General features: G+C 34.3%; 2 protein-coding genes across 3 annotated transcripts in view; one reads left to right on the plus strand and one right to left on the minus strand.

Moving 5' to 3' along the window:
• Nucleotides 1–20,547, minus strand: part of LOC144839545 (uncharacterized) — a 25,009-nt gene continuing 4,462 nt past the window's right edge. The window contains exons 2-12 of one of the 2 annotated variants that reach the window (XM_078694958.1): nt 10,059–10,351; nt 9,637–9,733; nt 9,244–9,401; nt 9,053–9,134; nt 8,289–8,605; nt 4,559–4,655; nt 3,815–3,945; nt 3,073–3,160; nt 2,775–2,866; nt 1,063–1,186; nt 1–820 (exon numbers count right to left, since the gene is read on the minus strand). In XM_078694958.1, the coding sequence (XP_078551084.1) occupies nt 761–820; nt 1,063–1,186; nt 2,775–2,866; nt 3,073–3,160; nt 3,815–3,945; nt 4,559–4,655; nt 8,289–8,605; nt 9,053–9,134; nt 9,244–9,401; nt 9,637–9,733; nt 10,059–10,321 (1,509 nt within the window). In that variant the 5' untranslated portion in view covers nt 10,322–10,351 and the 3' untranslated portion in view covers nt 1–760. Of the gene's footprint in view, nt 821–1,062; nt 1,187–2,609; nt 2,867–3,072; nt 3,161–3,814; nt 3,946–4,558; nt 4,656–8,288; nt 8,606–9,052; nt 9,135–9,243; nt 9,402–9,636; nt 9,734–10,058; nt 10,352–20,547 lie in introns of those variants that run through there. The other variant, XR_013611764.1, reaches the window with a different exon arrangement.
• The window catches only part of LOC144839150 (uncharacterized), an 11,902-nt gene continuing 9,460 nt past the window's right edge, over nt 18,106–20,547 (plus strand). Inside the window, exons 1-3 of the mRNA XM_078694463.1 lie at nt 18,106–18,283; nt 18,566–18,655; nt 19,068–19,162. Of these exons, the coding sequence (XP_078550589.1) occupies nt 18,106–18,283; nt 18,566–18,655; nt 19,068–19,162 (363 nt within the window). The remainder of the gene's footprint in view (nt 18,284–18,565; nt 18,656–19,067; nt 19,163–20,547) is intronic.

The following is a 20,547-nucleotide window of genomic DNA, read 5'->3' on the forward strand; positions in this document are numbered from 1 at the left end:
GTTTTTATTATCATTATACGTATATTCATTTACATAAATCAGTTCATAAGTATAACCTCGAACAGAGTTCGCATCTCATGGCGTTAGGCCTATAGAAAAACCAAACGTTTAATTAATTAGAATTATCACAATACATTATATCCATGCATCCAACAACAAAAACACGGCATGATCTGGTCTGAGAAAAACAATGAAATTCGAATTATTTTCTCAGTCATGCTTTAGTATTTTAACTATGAATTGTTTTGTTACACATGATTAAATATACATTTCTAGGTTACTGGCTTTTTGTTTAGTTTAATGAAGTATCTATTTTGACGATTAAGGCCTTATTTATAATTTGCTTCGTACAAAGCCACTACGTATGTCCAGAGTGTCACTAGTGGATTGTCTATTGACACGTTTCTACGTTTTAGTAAGTTTAACATTTCAAATTACACAATTCTCACAAAAAAGTTTATAGAAAAACGATTATTGGAAAATGTTCACTGTATAGGCCTACAGTTTTGTATTTTTGTGTCATCAATGTCACGTTTATATACAATTTGTTGCAACAGATTGGCCTACAATCATGCTGCATTAGAGGACTATTACATTTCGTTATATTATTCTTCCCTTCTTTCATCCCCATACAAATATCGTAATTCCTTGTTTTTGTAAACCATCTTTCTGCGTATTACTTGTCTTTGTTTAGAAACATCTAGTAAATCAGACAGGCCTCTTTAAGACATCGTCTTTATTTGTACATTCCAATCAACGTCTAATCCATCGTTTCATAACCTCCCTTCTTGAATATACTTACAAAATATACAGTGCCATCCTGTAGAATAATATCGATAAGTTATTTAAAACTGCCTAGATCTCGTTTTTGTTCAATGAGCCTTCCAATTACGTTTTACTTACTTTCCCATAATATTTAGAAAACAATGTTTTTGTTTCTAGGCCTACTACAAAATAGAACTAGATGTTTGTCCTACCCGCAAAACAACGTGTTGTCAATGTACTGAGTATTGGATAGGGTTATTATTCAGATTTTTGTAAAAAACAATAAATTCTCTTTACCTTAACTTTTACTGGGAAATCTTTCCAAAACTCTACATTTGGGAACGCTTCTTTGCCTTTTGCTCCTTTGAAAACATTGAAAGCGATTCCTGCAGCCACATACACAACAACCAATACAGAAAATCTTGAAATAGGAGTGAAAATAAGGGTTAAAGACCAATGTGCGAGACCTTCAGTTCTCTTTATTTAATCATCTAATTCTTTTTTAATCTAATAATTATAATCAAGAAATATAAACAAAAGTCTGTCAACAATCAAACACCAACAGACACCGCTTCTAATTACTGTACTCAACCTCTGTCAACAATCAAACAAACACCAGTAGACACCGCTTCTACTTACTGTACCTAACCTCTGTCAACAATCAAACACCAACAGACACCGCTCCTAATTACTGTACCTAACCTCTGTCAACAATCAAACACCAGTAGACACCGCTTCCAATTACTGTACTCAACCTCTGTCAACAATCAAACACCAACAGACACCGCTCCTAATTACCTAATTACTGTACTCAACCTCTGTCAACAATCAAACACCAGTAGACACCGCTTCTAATTACTGTACTCAACCTCTGTCAACAATCAAACATCAGTAGACACCGCTTCTAATTACTGTACTCAACCTCTGTCAACAATCAAACACCAGTAGACACCGCTTCTAATTACTGTACTCAACCTCTTTCAACAATCAAACACCAGTAGACACCTCTTCTAATTACTGTACTCAACCTCTGTCAACAATCAAACACCAGTAGACACCGCTCCTAATTACTGTACTCAACCTCTGTCAACAATCAAACACCAGTAGATACCGCTTCTAATTACTGTACTCAACCTCTGTCAACAATCAAACACCAGTAGATACCGCTTCTAATTACTGTACTCAACCTCTGTCAACAATCAAACACCAGTAGATACCGCTTCTAATTACTGTACTCAACCTCTGTCAACAATCAAACACCAGTAGACACCGCTTCTAATTACTGTACTCAACCTCTTTCAACAATCAAACACCAGTAGATACCGCTTCTAATTACTGTACTCAACCTCTGTCAACAATCAAACACCAGTAGACACCGCTTCTAATTACTGTACTCAACCTCTGTCAACAATCAAACACCAGTAGACACCGCTTCTACTTACTGTACTCAACCTCTGTCAACAATCAAACACCAACAGACACCGCTCCTAATTAACCTCTGTCAACAATCAAACACCAGTAGATACCGCTTCTACTTACTGTACTCAACCTCTGTCAACAATCAAACACCAGTAGATACCGCTTCTAATTAATGTACTCAACCTCTGTCAACAATCAAACACCAGTAGACACCGCTTCTAATTACTGTACTCAACCTCTGTCAACAATCAAACACCAGTAGACACCGCTTCTAATTACTGTACTCAACCTCTTTCAACAACCAGAACCCACCTCCTATTCTTATCTACCAAACCAAACACAGGAAACCAAAGCTTCTACTTATTACAATATCTGCCAACAAACATTAGTATCAGCTCCAACAGCATCACCACTTCAATAATCACCATTTCAAATCACCGACGACCGGGCATCAGTCCAGACAAGCAACATCCACCACCAACAACAATAATTGCAACACTCTTCTCAAGTCACCAACGTGTTATATCAACCACACATCAGGCAAATGAAGACATCCAACACGCATGTACGTTTAAAAAAAAGATACTTACATAATGCACATAATAGATCCGGTACTAAGGCCAGAGTCGCCACCCCCAGTGCACCCATTAGGACAGGCACACTTAGAGGTCATTCTAAGGACCTGTAAAGCAACAGGAAAGTATGTATAAATCTGTCATTATTCAAAGTTGGTTTGTATTCAGTACCTGTAAGTGAAGGCTTGTAATAAAATAGTGGGGAAATTTTTTTTAATTAAAAAAGATTGATGTTGCCCTGGGCTACTTTTATTTCAACTACTGTTGTACTCTCTAAGCACTTTGTAAATTTTAGGGAGAAAAAAATATTTACATATTGGTTTCCAAGATTTGGACTTTCTCCGTCTACAACTAAGGTCGGTTTTTCTGTTGTTCCACACGTAAGCACGACTGTAGTTGTACTGTAAAAAAAAAGTGTCATTATACTGTAATATTTCATAAATTTAAAACGCACATTGTTATAGCATGGATCTAGCTCCACGGTTATACGAACTAAGCGAGGATGTTAATCAGGACTGGTATACACCATTGTTTTTCCAGTGTGAGGCACAAACCATGAATAATGCACAAACATAATTTTCTTTCATTGTGATTTTTTTTCTGAAAGTAAAAGTACGTCCTCACAATCCACGTTTACATTAGTCTGACTTAAAAGTGTGATGTACCTAAATATGGTATTGATAAGCTCAAATATGGTAGCCTATATGGGCATATCACATTTTTTGGTCACATAAAGTTTGATAGTGTAGACAGAGCTTTATTTCCGTCCAAACCCCAGTGATGAAGGACCAAAATGAATGAAGGTTTAAGAAGTAGATGAATAATTGCGTTTAGGAGGGTTCCATAATCGAAACTTGTCATGACTCTTAGTTTTCAAAGTAGACCTTAAATATATCAAATAAATAAAAGAAATGCTGGATATATTTGAGAATGAACGTACCACTCGGGAGCAGGGTGATTCGTTACGACGTAATAAAGTCTTAGTATCAATTTAATTTGATTATTTCAGTCGGATTGGATCAGAGGGATTCAGAGAGCATGAAAGCAGAACTTACCGTGTTGTGGAATCTTGTACGGCCTCATACGTTACACAAATCTTGCTCAGATCGTCATCACACTTTCCCCATTTTGCACTTTTTTGAGTGCCGACATTATAAGTTTCTGAGGGAGCTTTTTTTTGACACACCTACAAGTAAGAACATAAAGGTTTCATTATTAAAAACACTTTTAATTATGTAATTATTTGTCTTATGGTCACTTTAAAAACCTGATTTAAAAAAAATACAGTACTTATATTATTTCTCGTTTTGTTTAAATAAAACAGTAACAACAAAAAGGCACTATGAGAGTGCATAGCATTTATCATTATTATTAATATTATGGTTGACGTCGGTCGCTAACGACAATGTCAATTATTCTTACATTTATCTGAATGGAGAGTGCAACTAAAGCCAAGACTGTTTAAAGCAGATTGGTTGGTCCTATATTATTGATCAACTGCTTTTCTCGTCTCTCTGTGCTGACCTTGTCCAGAGGAAGGCAAGGGCCAATACGACTGAGGCATATACTAGATACAGGAGCTGTCAAATAGTTACCAGCTCCATATATTCAGCACCAGATATTGCCAGATGGTCTCCTATCCAAGTTCAAATCGGGTGCCAACCGGGCCCAACGTTGGTCGAGAACCTAAGCCTTAACAGTAGACTATAATGTTCCTACATATAAATCTCCCCTGAAAATATATATTATGGTGTCTGTATCCATAGGCCTACTGACAATTAAAATAACGTATGTATTACCGCAGAATCTACACAGGTAACATCAGTAAATGGGTAACACGGGTTGTATGAATAGAGAAAATCGTCTGGATATTTGATTGGGCTGTATGATTGGAACCTGAAAAATTTAAAACAAAAATATACATTTATTCAGAAATAATAACAAAGATATCAAATAATTTGTAAGAAAGGAAGGGAAAAAATTACAATGTGCCAATTCTAGGATTTGATAAGGGAATTTCAACAATATTTTATAAGGGTGGTCCATCCAGCATCAGCTGATCATTAGGGACCCTCAAACAAACAGTAAATACAAAATAAACTATAAAAACACAAAATTAACAAAGATATAAAAAATAAATATATATATATAAATATACAGAAAGCCAACAATGAAAGAAGGAAAAAAAGAAATAAAATCAGAGAGAGAGAAACAGGTGTTTTTCAAAAGAGATTTAAAGGAGGAGAAATTGTAAGAGTTACGAATGCTTAAAGGTAGAGAATTAAAGAAAGAAGGAGCATTGAAACTAAAAGGAAGTTTAAAGATTTCAAGGTAAGGACGAGGAATCTATAATATAGATCTTTAATTTGGGAAGAATTTAAATTTGTGTATAATTATTATTAAAATATTATTAATATGGTTATGCATCAACTAACCGACCAACCTAACCATATGTTGCAAAATAAAGTAGGCCTAAATTATAGAAGATTGAATTCATTAAAATACAGACCAAGCTTTTATTTATTTTTATTTCAACAATATTTTATGAGGGTGGTCCATCCAGCATCAGCTGATCATTAGGGACCCTCAAACAATACAAACAGTAAATACAAAATAAACTATAAAAACACAAAATTAGCAAAGATATAAAAAATAAATATACAGTATGCCAACAATGAAAGAAGGATAAAAAGAAATAAAATCAGAGAGAGAGAAACAGGTGTTTTTTCAAAAGAGATTTAAAGGAGGAGAAATTGTAAGAGTTACATAAGAGCTTGTGCACATTTACAATAACTGAATGTATCAGGGTTACCTCAATCAGAGGCTCAACATTCTGTAACAGGTTACGACAGGGCTAGACATTGGCCTACTTACTGTATTCCGTTTGTTAGTCCAATTGGCGCTAAATTTATCAACCCCTCATTCATCTGACATTCACATGCTAAATTATCAGTATTTTGGCAAAACAGAACTTGAGCATCAGTGCCGAAATTAAATAGCAGTAAAGGTAAAAACAGTTGGAAATTATACATTTTCAAATTCTATAGTAGGACGTATAATACCCGTTGAATATGATAATACACCACGTGATGTTCGAAAACCTTTGGCCGGCCCGTACTTTCTTGTTTATTCTAACTTGTATAAATATTCCAATAGTCCAAATGTTCATTATGTTTGGGTTGTTGTAAATCATATTTGAATTCTTTGCAGTAACCTTGATAATAAATAATATAGTAATCAAAGGGTTTGGGGGTTGTTTGTTGAAGTTTTATATCCCAACTTAGCCCTATAGTACCGAATTGTTAGGCTTTTGTTGGCAGGTTTTTCTATTTTGAGCGGTGTGGAGAAATTGTGTTTGGGCTACTAGACTTTAAATATTGTTATTCATGAATATTTCGATATTGTATTTGCTTGATATAGGCATATAATAAGTTATCATTTCAAACAAATCCAGGGATTATTTTCTGGGTGAAGTAGACGGTACATAATTGGTTTGATTATAATATGTTATAATTTTAAACGGATCCGGGGAGTATTTTCTGGGTTAAGTAGACGGTACATAATCAACAAAAAGATTATTTTGTTTGTTGTTTTAGGCCAATGGAGGAAACGGAAGTTTTGGAGAGCAATGAACTTGCAGCAAAACATACATAATTTAGTTGTAGTTTATCGATGGAAGATGTATTGTCCCCCCTAAAACATGAACAATTAAGATTAATCACATCACACTTTGAATAGGTCATTTTGAATATACAGTTTTAATAAGGTTAATCACTTCTCTAGAAAAAAACGAACAAAAAGTAATGTTTTTTCTCTTATAAAATTACAAAATAAATGGTTAAATTCAATCAAAACCTCATTATTACAGTTTTTTCAGGTATATCCAATTTTGGTCAATTATGTGACTTTGAAATAGCATACTCAACAACAAAATGGTTAAAGAATACATCTTTAAATCATTTATGTTATGAATTTCTGTATGATTCGGGTTAAAGACGTGTAACAACATTTATTTGTTGAAAGGGTTTCTTTTTTCCAATAGTCCTACGCTAAAGGAGAATTAGTCTATGCGTATTCATACAATTAATTCCAATAATATTCGCCTAGTAGAAAACGAAGGTTTAATACTTACATGCGTAAGTATTGTGATGGCACTAGTTGCCCTCCGTTATGCATGACTAACTAAATAGAATGACGTAATATACACGGGCATAGCTAACGAAGGAAGTTTGGTACTCGGGTTTCATTGTGGATACGGGATACCAGTGTTATTATGCGATGTGTTGTAAATAAAGTACGAATGAATTTAGTATTATATTGTCGTTATTTTGTACGTCTGATACTAAGTAACTCTAACTGTAAACAATACAAAGTAAACCTAAATGGCTAACACTATATTATACTACTATTATTTATTTAAGTTTCCACAAAATGTATGTGTTTTTACACATCTTCTAAATCCTCCTTTTGTGACACTTTTGTGACAATTCATCATTGTATAAACAACGCCTCTGTTTACAGAATTCCAGTACCATCCTGTCGATAAAAAATATGTTTAGTAAGATGCATGATATCAAGTGAAGAAACTAAATAGTAAAACATGGTTGAGTCCAAATTTCAGTTTCATGACTAAATATAATGATACTGAAGCTACATTATTCACACTATTCCGTTCTGTGTCACGTCACGGGAGATGATTGCATTATACAAGCGTATGGAGTGTGAATCTATCTTAAGCGTGAAGAATTAGTCGAGGCTGTATTTATGTATTTTACTTTAAAAAGAATACGCCTATGTATTGTTTTGGAGTTATGGAGTATGTTCTTGCATATGAGTCTCAGAACAAAAACAATGTCTATCTATTTATGACAAATAATAAATGAATAATACATAATATAAATAACAATAATCATATGAACATAAATTAACCAAAGTATTAATGCTCTGATTTAATATTTATTCTATAGAAAGAAGAGTTTTCTTTACCTTTACTAGCAATTCTTTCGCTTTGTCAGTTACTGAGTGGTCTTCGTTTGAAAATAAGAAAAGCGATCACAACAACTGTACAGGAATCCTATGTGAAAATGTATGAAAATATATTTGGTAATTAACTTGTTTGTGTGCGCGCGCGCGTAAACATCACCATCACCTTCCTTGCCTGCATCTGTGAATCACCACTTCCATACTAATACCTGAAGACTGGACATCTCCAACTAGAAACCACTATTCCAAATCACAACCCCCTAACCAATCAACTAATGCTATATAATCAACCTCTGTACACTTCCAACAACTTCACAAAACTACCAACTAGGCCCTACTTCAATCACTACCAACGAGTATCACTCTGTAAAAAAGCAACATCAAAAGGCAACACTTGCCAACCGCTGTGCAAGTCATCAGATCAATTATTCCAACATCTTACGACATCAAGCAATGAATTCAAACAGCTGTAAAACAACATAATAAATAAATCGCTTCGCCATTACCACATCTTTGCGTATGTAAAAACATTAATAAAATACTTACAAAATGCACAGAATAAGTATGATACTGGGGTCCGAGTCTTCGTCGTCACTGTCAAAATAATCGTTGTCACTGCCAACACTATGGTTGTCACTGCTAGAACCGTAGTTGTCACTGCCAACACCGTCGTCGTCACTGCTAAAACCATAGTTGCCACTACCAAAATCGTCGTTGTCACTGTCAACACCGTCGTTGTTACTGCCAAAACCATCGTTGTTACTACCAAAACCGTCGTTTTCACTGCCAACACCGTCATTGTCACTGTCAACACCACTGGTACAACCATTAATACACGCACACTTAGAAGTCATTCTCAGGACCTGTAAAATAAAATGCCGTGCTCGTATATTCAATCAATACAAAGTAAGCCTATTTTCACTTTTCATTTTATGATTGCCGGAGTTTTTCCAAAGATTATGAAAGGTTGTAGAGAGTAGTAAGAGAGGAAGAGTGACCATGCAGACCGTGATCCCTGGCCATAAATTCTCCTCCATTTTTTTCGACTTTTGTTAAACTCAACAAACGGTGATTTGACATTGTCACGTACCCATCCTCCCACTTTTGTTGGAATTCAATTTCACTATGCATGGCATTTGGACTTTCTCAGCATTTTCTAGGCTGTTTATAAATATACAGCAACATTAATAGCAAGGCAGCAAAGGCAACAACAATAACAACAACAATAATAATAATAACAATGCATGATTTTTTTACACCAAGTACGGTACACAAATTATACATACAAGTATCAAATAATAAATACGTACATAGTGGTTGAGATCCTTTTCCCCGTCTACAATTAAAGTCGGCTTTGTTGTGTTCCCGCAGGTAAGTACGACTGTTGTTGTACTGTAGATAAAATGGATAAAACAGAATATAATTACTAATTATTATTTCGTAATAGAATAAACATTTAAAACGCATGTTAAAATGAGGCGAGGAATATTGTCGAGCTTACCGAACTAATAAATCTTGCATGGCAGTATATGTTATGCAATTGTTGCTTGGATTGTCTTCACACTTGGCCCATCTTGCACTACTTTGAGTTCCAGTGTTATATGTCGTTTCTAGGTCTATATCTGACCATGGAGAATATGACCTACCTATTTGACATACCTATTATAAAGTTAGATAAGCTCACTTTTATTAAAAAGTACATGTCATATTACTACCATAATTGGGCATATCACTACCATATTTGGGAATATGACACTTTTTTTTTTCAAACTAGTTTGATAGTGTAGACAGAGCTTTACACTGTCTACGACACAAATCATACCAATAACTATACGTATGTCGTTCTAATAACAAAGTTTTATCGTATGTTATTCAGAAAAAAAAGTTATATTACCGCAGAGTTTAAACAATTTTTGTAATTGAAAACGTGACACGGGTTGTATGAGTAGAGAAAATCGTCTGAATACACTGCTGGCGAGTACGTTTGGAACCTGACAAAAATAATATATTTGTATTTATACATTTGAAATAGCATGTAGAGATTCGTGATGGAGATGCAATATCAAAAGATGATTTTACAAGGAAGAGAGTTACTTACAAACAATAGCAAATCCTACTTAAGAAAGTAGAAAATACAAACGGATATTTACTTTGGAAATGGGTATGGGTGTATGATAAACTTTATTTTTAAAAAGACCACTTATTTCTTTCAACAGCATGCAGAGAAACTTTAACAGCACTTGACATGTAGTCTTACAGTAACGGTTATCTAACAATGCCTATGGTTACATTAGCCCTAGCGATTGGTTCACTTACTGTATTCCGTCTTTTAGTCCAATGCTCGTTAAATCTATCAATCCATCTCTTGTTTTACATTGACATGCTAAGTTTTCGGTATTTGTGCATAGCTGAGCAGCAGTACCAAAATTAATTAGTAAAAGTAGAAATACTTGGTGGAAAACATACATTTTCAAATTCATGGTAGAGCGTATACGTATACGTATCAGAATAATAAACCACATGAATATCTGTGTTCGTATTTTCTTGTTTATTGTCTTGTGTAAATATCCAAGGTCCATTTTAGATTTTTTTGAATGTTGTTTTTTTTTCTATAATCTCATAAAATAAATAATTAAAATCAAAGAGTCGTCATAAAGATTTAGACACTGATAGCCGCATTATCATTCTTTTCAGTAATTTGCCTTTTGAATAAAAGGAGAGTGTGATTTGTTTCTTTGTTTATTTTTGTGGATGGGGAGGTTGTAGGTATGGCGGGGGGAATTAGTTTTGTTCCTATTAGGTTAAGCCAGGAACAATAGATGGCGTGCATATATCCTGAATATTCACTCAGATCATGACGTCATACTTGCAAAAAAACACTGTCTGATGCACGTTCGCAGTGCAGATCGGCGTTACTGTATGCCTACTCTATTTCTCTCGGTGTTGTTGTTAACGAATAAAAGGAGAGTGTGATTTTATTTCTTTGTTTATTTCTGGATGGGGAGGTTGTAGGTATGGCGGGGCGCGCGGGGCGCATTATTTTTGTTCCTATTAGGTTAAGACAGGAACTATAGAGGGCGTGCATATATCATGAATATTCATGATGCATGCCTCAGATCATGACGTCATACTTTCAAAACACACTGATCGGCGTTACTACACTTTTTCTCTCGATGTTGTTGTTAAAGACACCTGCATTTTAAAGTTTTACTTGTTTACTTGTAATCCCTCATAGCCGTATGAATAGAGGGAAATTGAGGCACTTGAGACAGACTCCATACCATTTATAATTTTGAAAACTTGAATCAAGTCAGCTCTATGGCGTCTATAAATTAAAGTTGGTAAATCTAATGCCCTCTAACGTTCCTTATATGAAATTTTACGTTTGCTGAACTTTCTCAAGCAAATCTTGATCTCTCTTAAGTATAGGATTTACAACTGTATTACAATATTCAAGAATAGGACGAATCATAGCTTTATATATTATATATTTTAAGAAAACCTATCCTCTTTAGAGATTTAAATGCTCGATTTATCATCCCTAATTTCCGATTTGCACTTTTACAAACGTCAGCAACATGTAAACCAAAATGCAAACTAGGGTAAAAAATAACTCCCAGGCAATCTAATTAAATTAACAGAATCATTTCTTTTTCTTGTAAAATTTTCCCATTTACTAATAGTACATGTGTTACGCTTTCTCTTTTCTTTAACGTATTTCTTCCAAGCTTTATTTTTTTGATTTTATAGATTTTTCAATCGCTTTTGTCATCCAAATAGGTTTAACATTTTGAGCTCCCATTTTTCTCATTGGAATACATTCTGAATAATATATATACATATATTTATATATAACTTTAAAACATTAAGGTCATTTCTGGTCTTAAATGTGCGTTCTATTAAGGTTAATTATGATTTTAAAAAAAAGAAGACACTGATATCTGTCTAATAATAATCTAATAATTAGTGTCTAAATGATCATGCTCCAAAAAATGATTGCTTCTACTCATATTGTATACGTAGTCAGAGTAATAATACACTTCTTGAACCATCATGGAAAAATACACATGGTAAAAGAACTTTTGTGTATCGATCAATCAAATTATGGAACAAACTTTCAAATCAGATACAAAAACAAACTAATGTATGACACTTTCAAGTTTTAAAAATTCAATCCAACATATTACTGATTAAGTATGAAGTATCTTTTACCTTTTAGGCCTAAATTTGTTTTTACCTTTTAGGCCTAAATTTGTTGCCTTTTAAATCCTTATTTATACTGTATGTTTTGTAGATAGTTACCTTAATGTAAATGTGTGTGTATTAATTTAAATTAGTGTGTTAGTTGTTATTGAATTATTTGTATTATATTGTTAATTTCAGATTCTACTGAACCACTTTGGAAGTCAATGCTTTAGCACTGAAAGTGTCATTCAGTATAAAGACAGAATAAATAAATAAATAAAACGCAACGACGGGGGCACAACGCAAACGTGTTGACCAATCAAAAGCGACATTTCGGATGGTCTATCATTATTTGTCAAACTACTTGCGGATCGTTTACGTCCTTGCATGCGTTGCAAAAGGTTATCATTATGTTTGCTTCGAGGAGGCTAATGAGTATTGCTGCCTTATTGCTAAATATAACTTAGCTTGAAATAATGAGTTTCAGATTGATCATATCCTTATAATAATAACGACCAATATTTATTATTTCTTCGGATAATTATTAAGATTACATTCATCGTTTCTTTATCTTCAAACGTTGTTTTCTTCCGTTCCTTATTGATTTCCTTCACATTCTAATAGATCACATCCGCTATGCAGGTGTTTAGAAATCAGCGTTTTAAAGCTGTTAAGTTACAAGTTACCGATGCGGACACTGTTCTTTCGGTATACAACGTCGAAGATAAAGAACGGAGATTATTTTCCACCATCGGCGTTAGTTACCGAATAGGAGATTGTTTTCTATCTGCAATCGGGACCGAGTTATACCAGCAATTGAAGTGATCGCTCTACAGCTTTTACAGTAGGATCTTCTGTAACCAGCATTAACGTTACCGATGGGTTTGTTTAGACAATACCGACGTTGCTGAAGCTAACGTTGTTTTTCAGCATCGAGGAAAATTATTCATTTTTACCTACAGCAGCGACCTGTGAGTAGTACGATCTATTTAAAGGATGACGTTAGGTCTGAAACAAATTGTTATCGCACTTTCTGTATTTTGGTTCGGATACTCTCAACTTGAAGAAGGTAAGAAAAAATAATAACATTAATTTCCATCATTTTACTATGAAATGAAATAACATATTCTTAAGTACGCCTATTATCTACAATACATCACAAGCCTATTGAAATATTTATTTTTTATTTATACTGGGCGAACTCTTCAGTCAAAGAGAGCACAGTTGTGATCATTGGTTGTGATGTAGGCCTACTAGTACACCGGAACCCCCTACACGTCTAGAAAGATGTACTCGGTTCTTTAAAGTGCATGTCCTAGATGTGTACACTGGACCTACGGTCTTTAGTCCTCCTTAAGGCTGGTTTCCTGTCGACGTAAGAACATCACTTTTGTTGCGACTACGTCGATTTGTCGTAAGAAATGCGGATTTTACAGGAAACCGATTACGATCGAAAATTTATAAAATCGACGCAACGTAAGAAAAATGGTAACGACAAACGATTTTACAGGAAACCGATGACCTAACAATTGTTGCGTTACGACGTTGTCTTCCGATTTTACAGGAAACCGGGATTTTTTATCTTACGCTTGAATGAACGCACTTGCGTCACGTTTCTTACGTCTCTTACGAAAGTTGACTTGAAGTCAACTTTCGCAAGAGACGTAAGCGCAATCGTAACAAGCAACCAATGAGCGAAAAGAGTTATGACGTAATGTGTATGTCCTTATAGTGAAATAAAGCCGGACAATAACATTTGTATGTATTTACTACTATAATTTTAGCCTAATCATGTTCTAATCAGGGAGTTTACAACTCATATCAAAATATAATACTCTTATTTATGGACGTGCAATAAACAATCAGCATCGGTAGAAACGTCGCGAAAATGAACATTTGCAACAAGATAAGATATAGAAAGCCCCTTTGTAAGCAATATGATATTATTATGTAACTTTAACAAAAAATTATTTGCTTGATTTTGTATAATTTATATTGTTTTGTTAAATTTATTCTTATTATAGGCCTGTAAATAATGGGTATCTTACTGCAGTAGTACTATCTCATGCTCGATTAGATATGCTTATAGGCCAATAGGCCAATGCCTAGTCTAGGGGCTAGGTAGGTCTAATAATAATAGGAATCTCGAAATGATTTGCCTTTTTTTTAATTTTGAAAACTATTTAAGGCTAGGCCTAGAGGGCCAGAATAATTAATTCATGTTGATTTATACAAATAATACATAGGCCTACTAGCCTAGGCTAGGGGCCTAGGCTAGTTTGATTATTTGGTCAAATCAATTCCTATTAGTACAGTATTAAGCCTAGCTTATCTACTGAAAATAACATGTTGGTGTGCTGCACTGACACTGCTGCTGAGTAGCTACAGGTACAATAACATCAACATTTTGCGCGAAAAATGATAAAACCCGCTCTAAAAAGAAACACCAATCATAGATGTTGTTTCAAATGCGTCATAAATCCGACCGACGTAAGAAAAAAATTTCAACTTTCGTAACAACACTAAAATCGACGTAAGCATACGACGTGTGTTTCACAGCCAAAATTTCAACTTTCGGGAGCAGCATAACTACAGATGTTTCTCTGCGGCCCGACACGATCTTGACTTAGGTCAACGACGTCAAGTTTTTCTCAACTTTCGTAAGAGACGTAAGAAACGTATGAAACGCAAGAATCGTTGCAAAATTCGACTTCTTACGTCGACAGGAAACCAGCCTTTATCCGAAAATCGTCATACCACCATGGAGCGAGTGATCCCGAACACGAACCCTTGCCGATGTTATGGCTACGTAATTACGGTTCTAACACATCTCTATTTTTTAAAATGAATACGGATTCTTTTAGGAGGGCACATAATAACACATAAGTAAGGGGTACTTAAGTAAGGGGTACTTTGTTAAATAAGAGAGAGGGAGTTGGGGTTCCGATAATCGGTAATGATAAATGTTGTGCTCTGGTGATAAATTGCAAGACTATTGACACAATTAATAATTCTTATTTTCAGAGGAACGCGAGTGCCCAACCTTTTGGTTAACTAACGGAAACTTTTGCTATTTTATTCATCCAAATAGCAGCATTACTTTAGACTCTGACCTCGCAAGTTGGGACGATGCACGTTCGATTTGTAGATCGCAGCACTCTTCTAGACTGATTTATTTTGACAGCGAGGAAGAACGATTGTAAGTTTTTGTAGCACCAACGCTTGTTTCAATGCCATTTTATTATCTAAAAAAATACCAAATTTCGATTTCCTTACCCGAAATGTTGCTGAGTAGACCTTCCAGAATAACACCAAACAAATGCCATTTAGTTTTTAAAAATGGGTCAAATTGTGTCATTTGAAATTTACTGATTATATCAGAATTTGCATCACATTGTAGGCCTAATCCTGTTAATACTAATATGTAATTCGATAGCTGGGTTGCAAAATTGGCGAGTCGGGGTTCCCCGTAATTCCCACAAGTCTCATGAGTTTTCCATTAAACGTCTAGATTCATCAATGAACAAATAGATCCCCCGTTTGCCAATGGTTACTTATGGATTGGGCTACGCCAGTATACACCAACCGGGCCATATTTATGGGAGAATGATGTGACGTTGGCAGACGAAGATGCACAGTGGGAAGCTGGGCAGCCTGACAAGCGTGACGGTAAGTTGTTACTTATATATTCCAGAAATATTTGCCGAGTTACAAAGGTATACAATACAACAAAGACGGATCCGGAGGGCTTGGGATGCATGTGCGCCACTGTACTTGCTAATTCCCACAGGCTTAGTCTGCATACCCGGGGAGGTTGAGGTTGTTTCATGAGCTCAGTTATTGCTATCTTTGGTTAGTATGAACAAGGCAATCTAACAACAAGATGCTGTTATTCGGAGATCAAAGGGTTTATCTGTGGCTGCGACACAATAAGCTCCACGCCCCAATGTACTGTACAGTACAGTTGGTATATGTCGAAGCCAGACTTAAGATCAAAGTTCTGTTACGAGTTCCTATGTTGACCAGCTTAAAATGAATAACTAAGCATGAACCGGCGTTATATGTAGCTATAACAAAGAAAATTACATCGTCTAATCTAATATTTTGGTCTTAGTATAATTTTGTGAGATGTGGTAGGCCTACAGTATGCCACGTAAGGGACAGGATTAGACCTTTACATCGTTAATGAGGCTTAGTTATTTTTTTAAACTTAACTCTACCACAACAACGTTTCTGTCGATTATTTATTCTATTTATAATAATAATTTATTTTATACTTGTATAATTGGTTTGACTAGATGCTAACAGTAATCACGTGTGTAACGTCACCATGGTGACAGTTCCGATGTTACGTTTCAATTTCCTTTATGGCAGGTGATGAATTCTGTATAGATGTGTTGACTGGTGACACCAAGGCTACGGGTATATGGAGAGACAGGACATGCGCAGAGAGAAAGGGCTTTATTTGTAAATTTGAATTAGGTACAAATAATGGTGATTACCCTGATCATGCGCAGTAGCAATACGCGTGGTTTTCCAATTTATAATGACAAAATAATTTTGGCACAAAACGTTTATATTATACGTAGGCCTAGGACACCTGTTGGAAATCAGTGGCAAATACACAAACATGCAATTGTTTTCCCAAATACACCTTCTGTTAAATAGACGGTGTAGTTAGGAGACCCATCCCCACCCCATACACAAAACAACTTGCCTCTAATAATCCGCCACTGATCGGGCCACCGACACTATAGGCCTACATCAACATGGTAAACTGTTTTTATATTTGAATTAGTGTTTATGCAATTTATTTTAATTAACTCTGTGTTTCACAAATACTCGTCAATAGAATAGTGAAATCACACTTAACTAACAATGCAATAGGCCTAATTATTAACATCACATAATCAGTGATACACACACATCAGCGTCTTTACGCATGCGTCAAATTGTATGTCTCTTTTTGTATATGTACAACATTTGTATTTGTTATCACATTTTGTTACTGTCTATGCTTAAATTGTATTTTTATATTTGTGAAGAAATGTTGTATTACTGAATTCATCACCTTAACGAAACCCATGGCATTCATTCTAATTTATCGTTAGGAGTTGAAGTTATATTTCCGGAGGAACCGTCCGTGTCCTCCTCCTCAATCCCTGTGACGTCATCATTTGATGCACTGATTACATACACATCTTTAGAGGCTTACAGCACTGTTGGTGAAACAGACACAACGCTGTTAACAGGTTTGAAATAGCAGACCAGATTTTTTTTGGCAAAGCTATATAAATAAAACAATAAATAAACGGTATTCATTCGTAATCCGGGATGCATGCACAATCAATTGCGTTCTCCATTTGTATAGCTTTCGCAAATCAAAAGAAATGCCAAGTATTTTAAGAAGCGAAATACAATTTAGAACTCACTTTTTAAAACCTTAGTTGTGGTTAATGTATTCATAATAATTATGTATTGTAACGTTCATTACTAACATTATTGTATCACTGACGTCACTAACTTACTGCACTAACTCGTTCTTTAAAAGCCCCTTTCTGACAGAGGTAAATATCGGTATTTTCTAGACCTATTCGAAAATATCCGTCTGTATGAGAGGGGCATCACGTTGTTTGGAGAAACTATGAGATACAGTACCAGGGAAGAGTAAAAATTGTAATTTCACCCTTCCCTGGAGATACAAACATTTTTTTTATTTAGTTCATGTGTTTATTTTACCATTGCTTTAGAAACAGTAATAAACAATCATACAACCGAACTTCTGACATCATCACTTCATGACGTCATACCTTCGTCAGATGTCATATCTTCGTCAGATGTCATATCTTCGTCAGATGTCATATCTTCGTCAGATGTCGTATCTTCGTCAGATGTCGTATCTTCGTCAGATGTCGTATCTTCGTCAGATGTAATATCTTCGTCAGATGTAATATCTTCGTCACAATTAACGATTAAACTTTCATCTACAAACTTATTTGAACTGCAAACTTCGTATGTTTCAAGTTCTGCTACAAGTTCATCGCTAGCCGAACGTTTCGTTTCATCAAGTTTTATGGAATTAAGCCCATCGCCATCACCTGAGCTATCGAATATGATTCTGACATCTTCGATACTAAAAATTACATCATCAACTATTGACATCATCCCTGCTGAAGTGATGACATCATCAACGTTTTTGGTTTCTTCTTCTCAACTGTTTACGTCATCACCACAATACGTCAGCATATCTACTGTCACTACATCGTCAGTTTCCATTGTCAGTACACCATCTGTGTCTACTTACTGGCCTCCTCTACAAACAGTACTACAACATCCATCATTAAATGAGTCTAAAGGTAGGTTGAAGGGGATATTGAAAAAGTGCATTGATGAAGAGAGAATACGGGGCGCAAATAGCAGCACAGAAGTACATTTAGGGAGAATATGGGCCGTTTATAGCAGCACAGATGTATAGATTTTGGAACATGGGGAGCCAATAGTAGCACACAAGTAGATTTTGATAAAAGGAATATGGGTGATGATGAAGGGAAAATAATATGGAGCGAAAACTATTAAATTCTCTAAAATCTAAATCTTATACTGAACTCTATATTTTTTGTTTTATATATTTACGACAGAATGGTGCACACAAGAGGTGTTTAATGGCATAACTTGGTATCCTACTTTACCTGGAGTTGTCGTTTCAATGCTGTGTCCCAATTCCACAGGTATGGCAAGTTGTGATATGTAAAAGCAAGGCCTAATATTTAGGTAGTAATCTAATATTTTATTATTATTAAAATCGCATATAACAGAGATCGTATCTCGTGGTCTCTCCAGAAAACTTCAAAACAACACTGCCATAAAAGAAAATTAAGAATTGAGGCTCTTGATATAAAAAGGCATGGGACTACAAGCAAATCGCTTTGTTTCCTTGTTATAGCTTGTTTGCATTTCTCAGCATTCAAATCTAAAAGTTTGAATCAGATGTGCAGTTCAAATATATTTAAGTTATAGGCAAATTTAAAAAAAACTGCTTTCACTCAAAAAATATCTCTTGGTGTCAAAACTAACACTCGTCACCCAAGAGGAATTGTTTACAGAGTAATATTTATATATTTCTAACATTTTTGTTTTTAGACTACCGATTTATGACTCGTTCTTGCGTTGCAGTTGAATCAACTGCAATTTGGATAGTCTCAAACTTTACAAGTTGTGAACCAAGCGTCATAACGGTAAAATTTATATATTTATCTTTATAAAATTCTTAAAAGTAAAAAATCTTGACATTATAATTATAATAATTGCTAATTCCATTTTTTGTTTACAGTGCATAGTCCAAACTTTAAATGGAATACTTTAGTAGTCTATCAAGTTTATTAATATGGGTTTACAGTAAATAATTATTAAAATCGTTGCATTGCAATATTGGAATCGTCACCCACATTTTGTTCCTATTCTCGGTTACATAAAAGCACATTACTGTCCTTTAGATACAACACGAAGCTATTGGTTTGTATATACATGAACATGTACAGTATTTTGGAAAATGTAGACACTTATCTAAAAATATATATATTTTTTCTATTTTTTTTATTTATTTTTTCTATTTTTTTTTCTATTTGTTTTTTTTTTTTATTTTATTTTTTTCTATTTATTTATTTTTTTATTTATTTATTTTTTTTTATAGTTGTTTCATTGCAGGACCATATTGAAAAACAGAAATTTTGTGAATTTTCTGAATTATGTTATCCCGCCTAAATATGTTTTAAATAAAAAAAATAAAAAAATATATCCAGTCATAAATATTTAAATGTGTCCATAGGTTGATGCGCCATCTTGGCTTATCCTTTCAACGTACATCTGTGCAAGTATCACCGTATTTCTTCTACTTATTGCCGTTCTTGTACTAGTATCTTTAAGGTAATAACAATAACTCTTTTATGCATTACGTCATTCTGATAATTAATCACGCATTTTGGTTTTCAGGTGTTTCTAAAAAACTTAAACAAAGACTTCAAACCACTCAAAATAAAGTTGCTAGGTTTATTTTAAATAAATATAATCAAGCACATATTGGTAAAGACGAATTGAACCAAATCGGTCAATTATATTTAGAGGATGAATTTGCCAACTCAAACTTAATCATGTTCATAAAATTTTTATGGAAAATCAGTACCTTATTTGACTGAAAAATTTAAAAGAGTTTCATCTAACCACCATTAAATGACTAGAAGTAGTGTCAATGGTTTTTCAGTTCATAAATCGGATATTCAAATATCTAAAACGTTTTATTATACAGGCATAAAGGCATGGAATAACCTACCTTATTCCATTCAGCAAATAGGAAAAATTTAATTTTAAGAAAAATGTTAAATCAAATTTCTGTTCAACCAAATAGCTATAAGTCAATCATAGTCTTTTAATTTAACTTTTATTATATTATTGTTTTTGTTATAATTAGGTGTTTAATGCTTACTTTGTAATTTTTATATTTTTTATTTAAATTATAAAAGCATCCCAATGGAAATAAGCTAATACGCTTTTTGGGCTATCCTGGAAAATCTTTTATAAATGTATTATTTGTAATGTATGTATTTTTTATGATGATTTTCAAATT

Source organism: Antedon bifida, chromosome 4, assembly GCF_963402885.1.
Source record: "Antedon bifida chromosome 4, ecAntBifi1.1, whole genome shotgun sequence".
Classification (NCBI taxonomy): Eukaryota; Metazoa; Echinodermata; class Crinoidea; order Comatulida; family Antedonidae; genus Antedon; species Antedon bifida.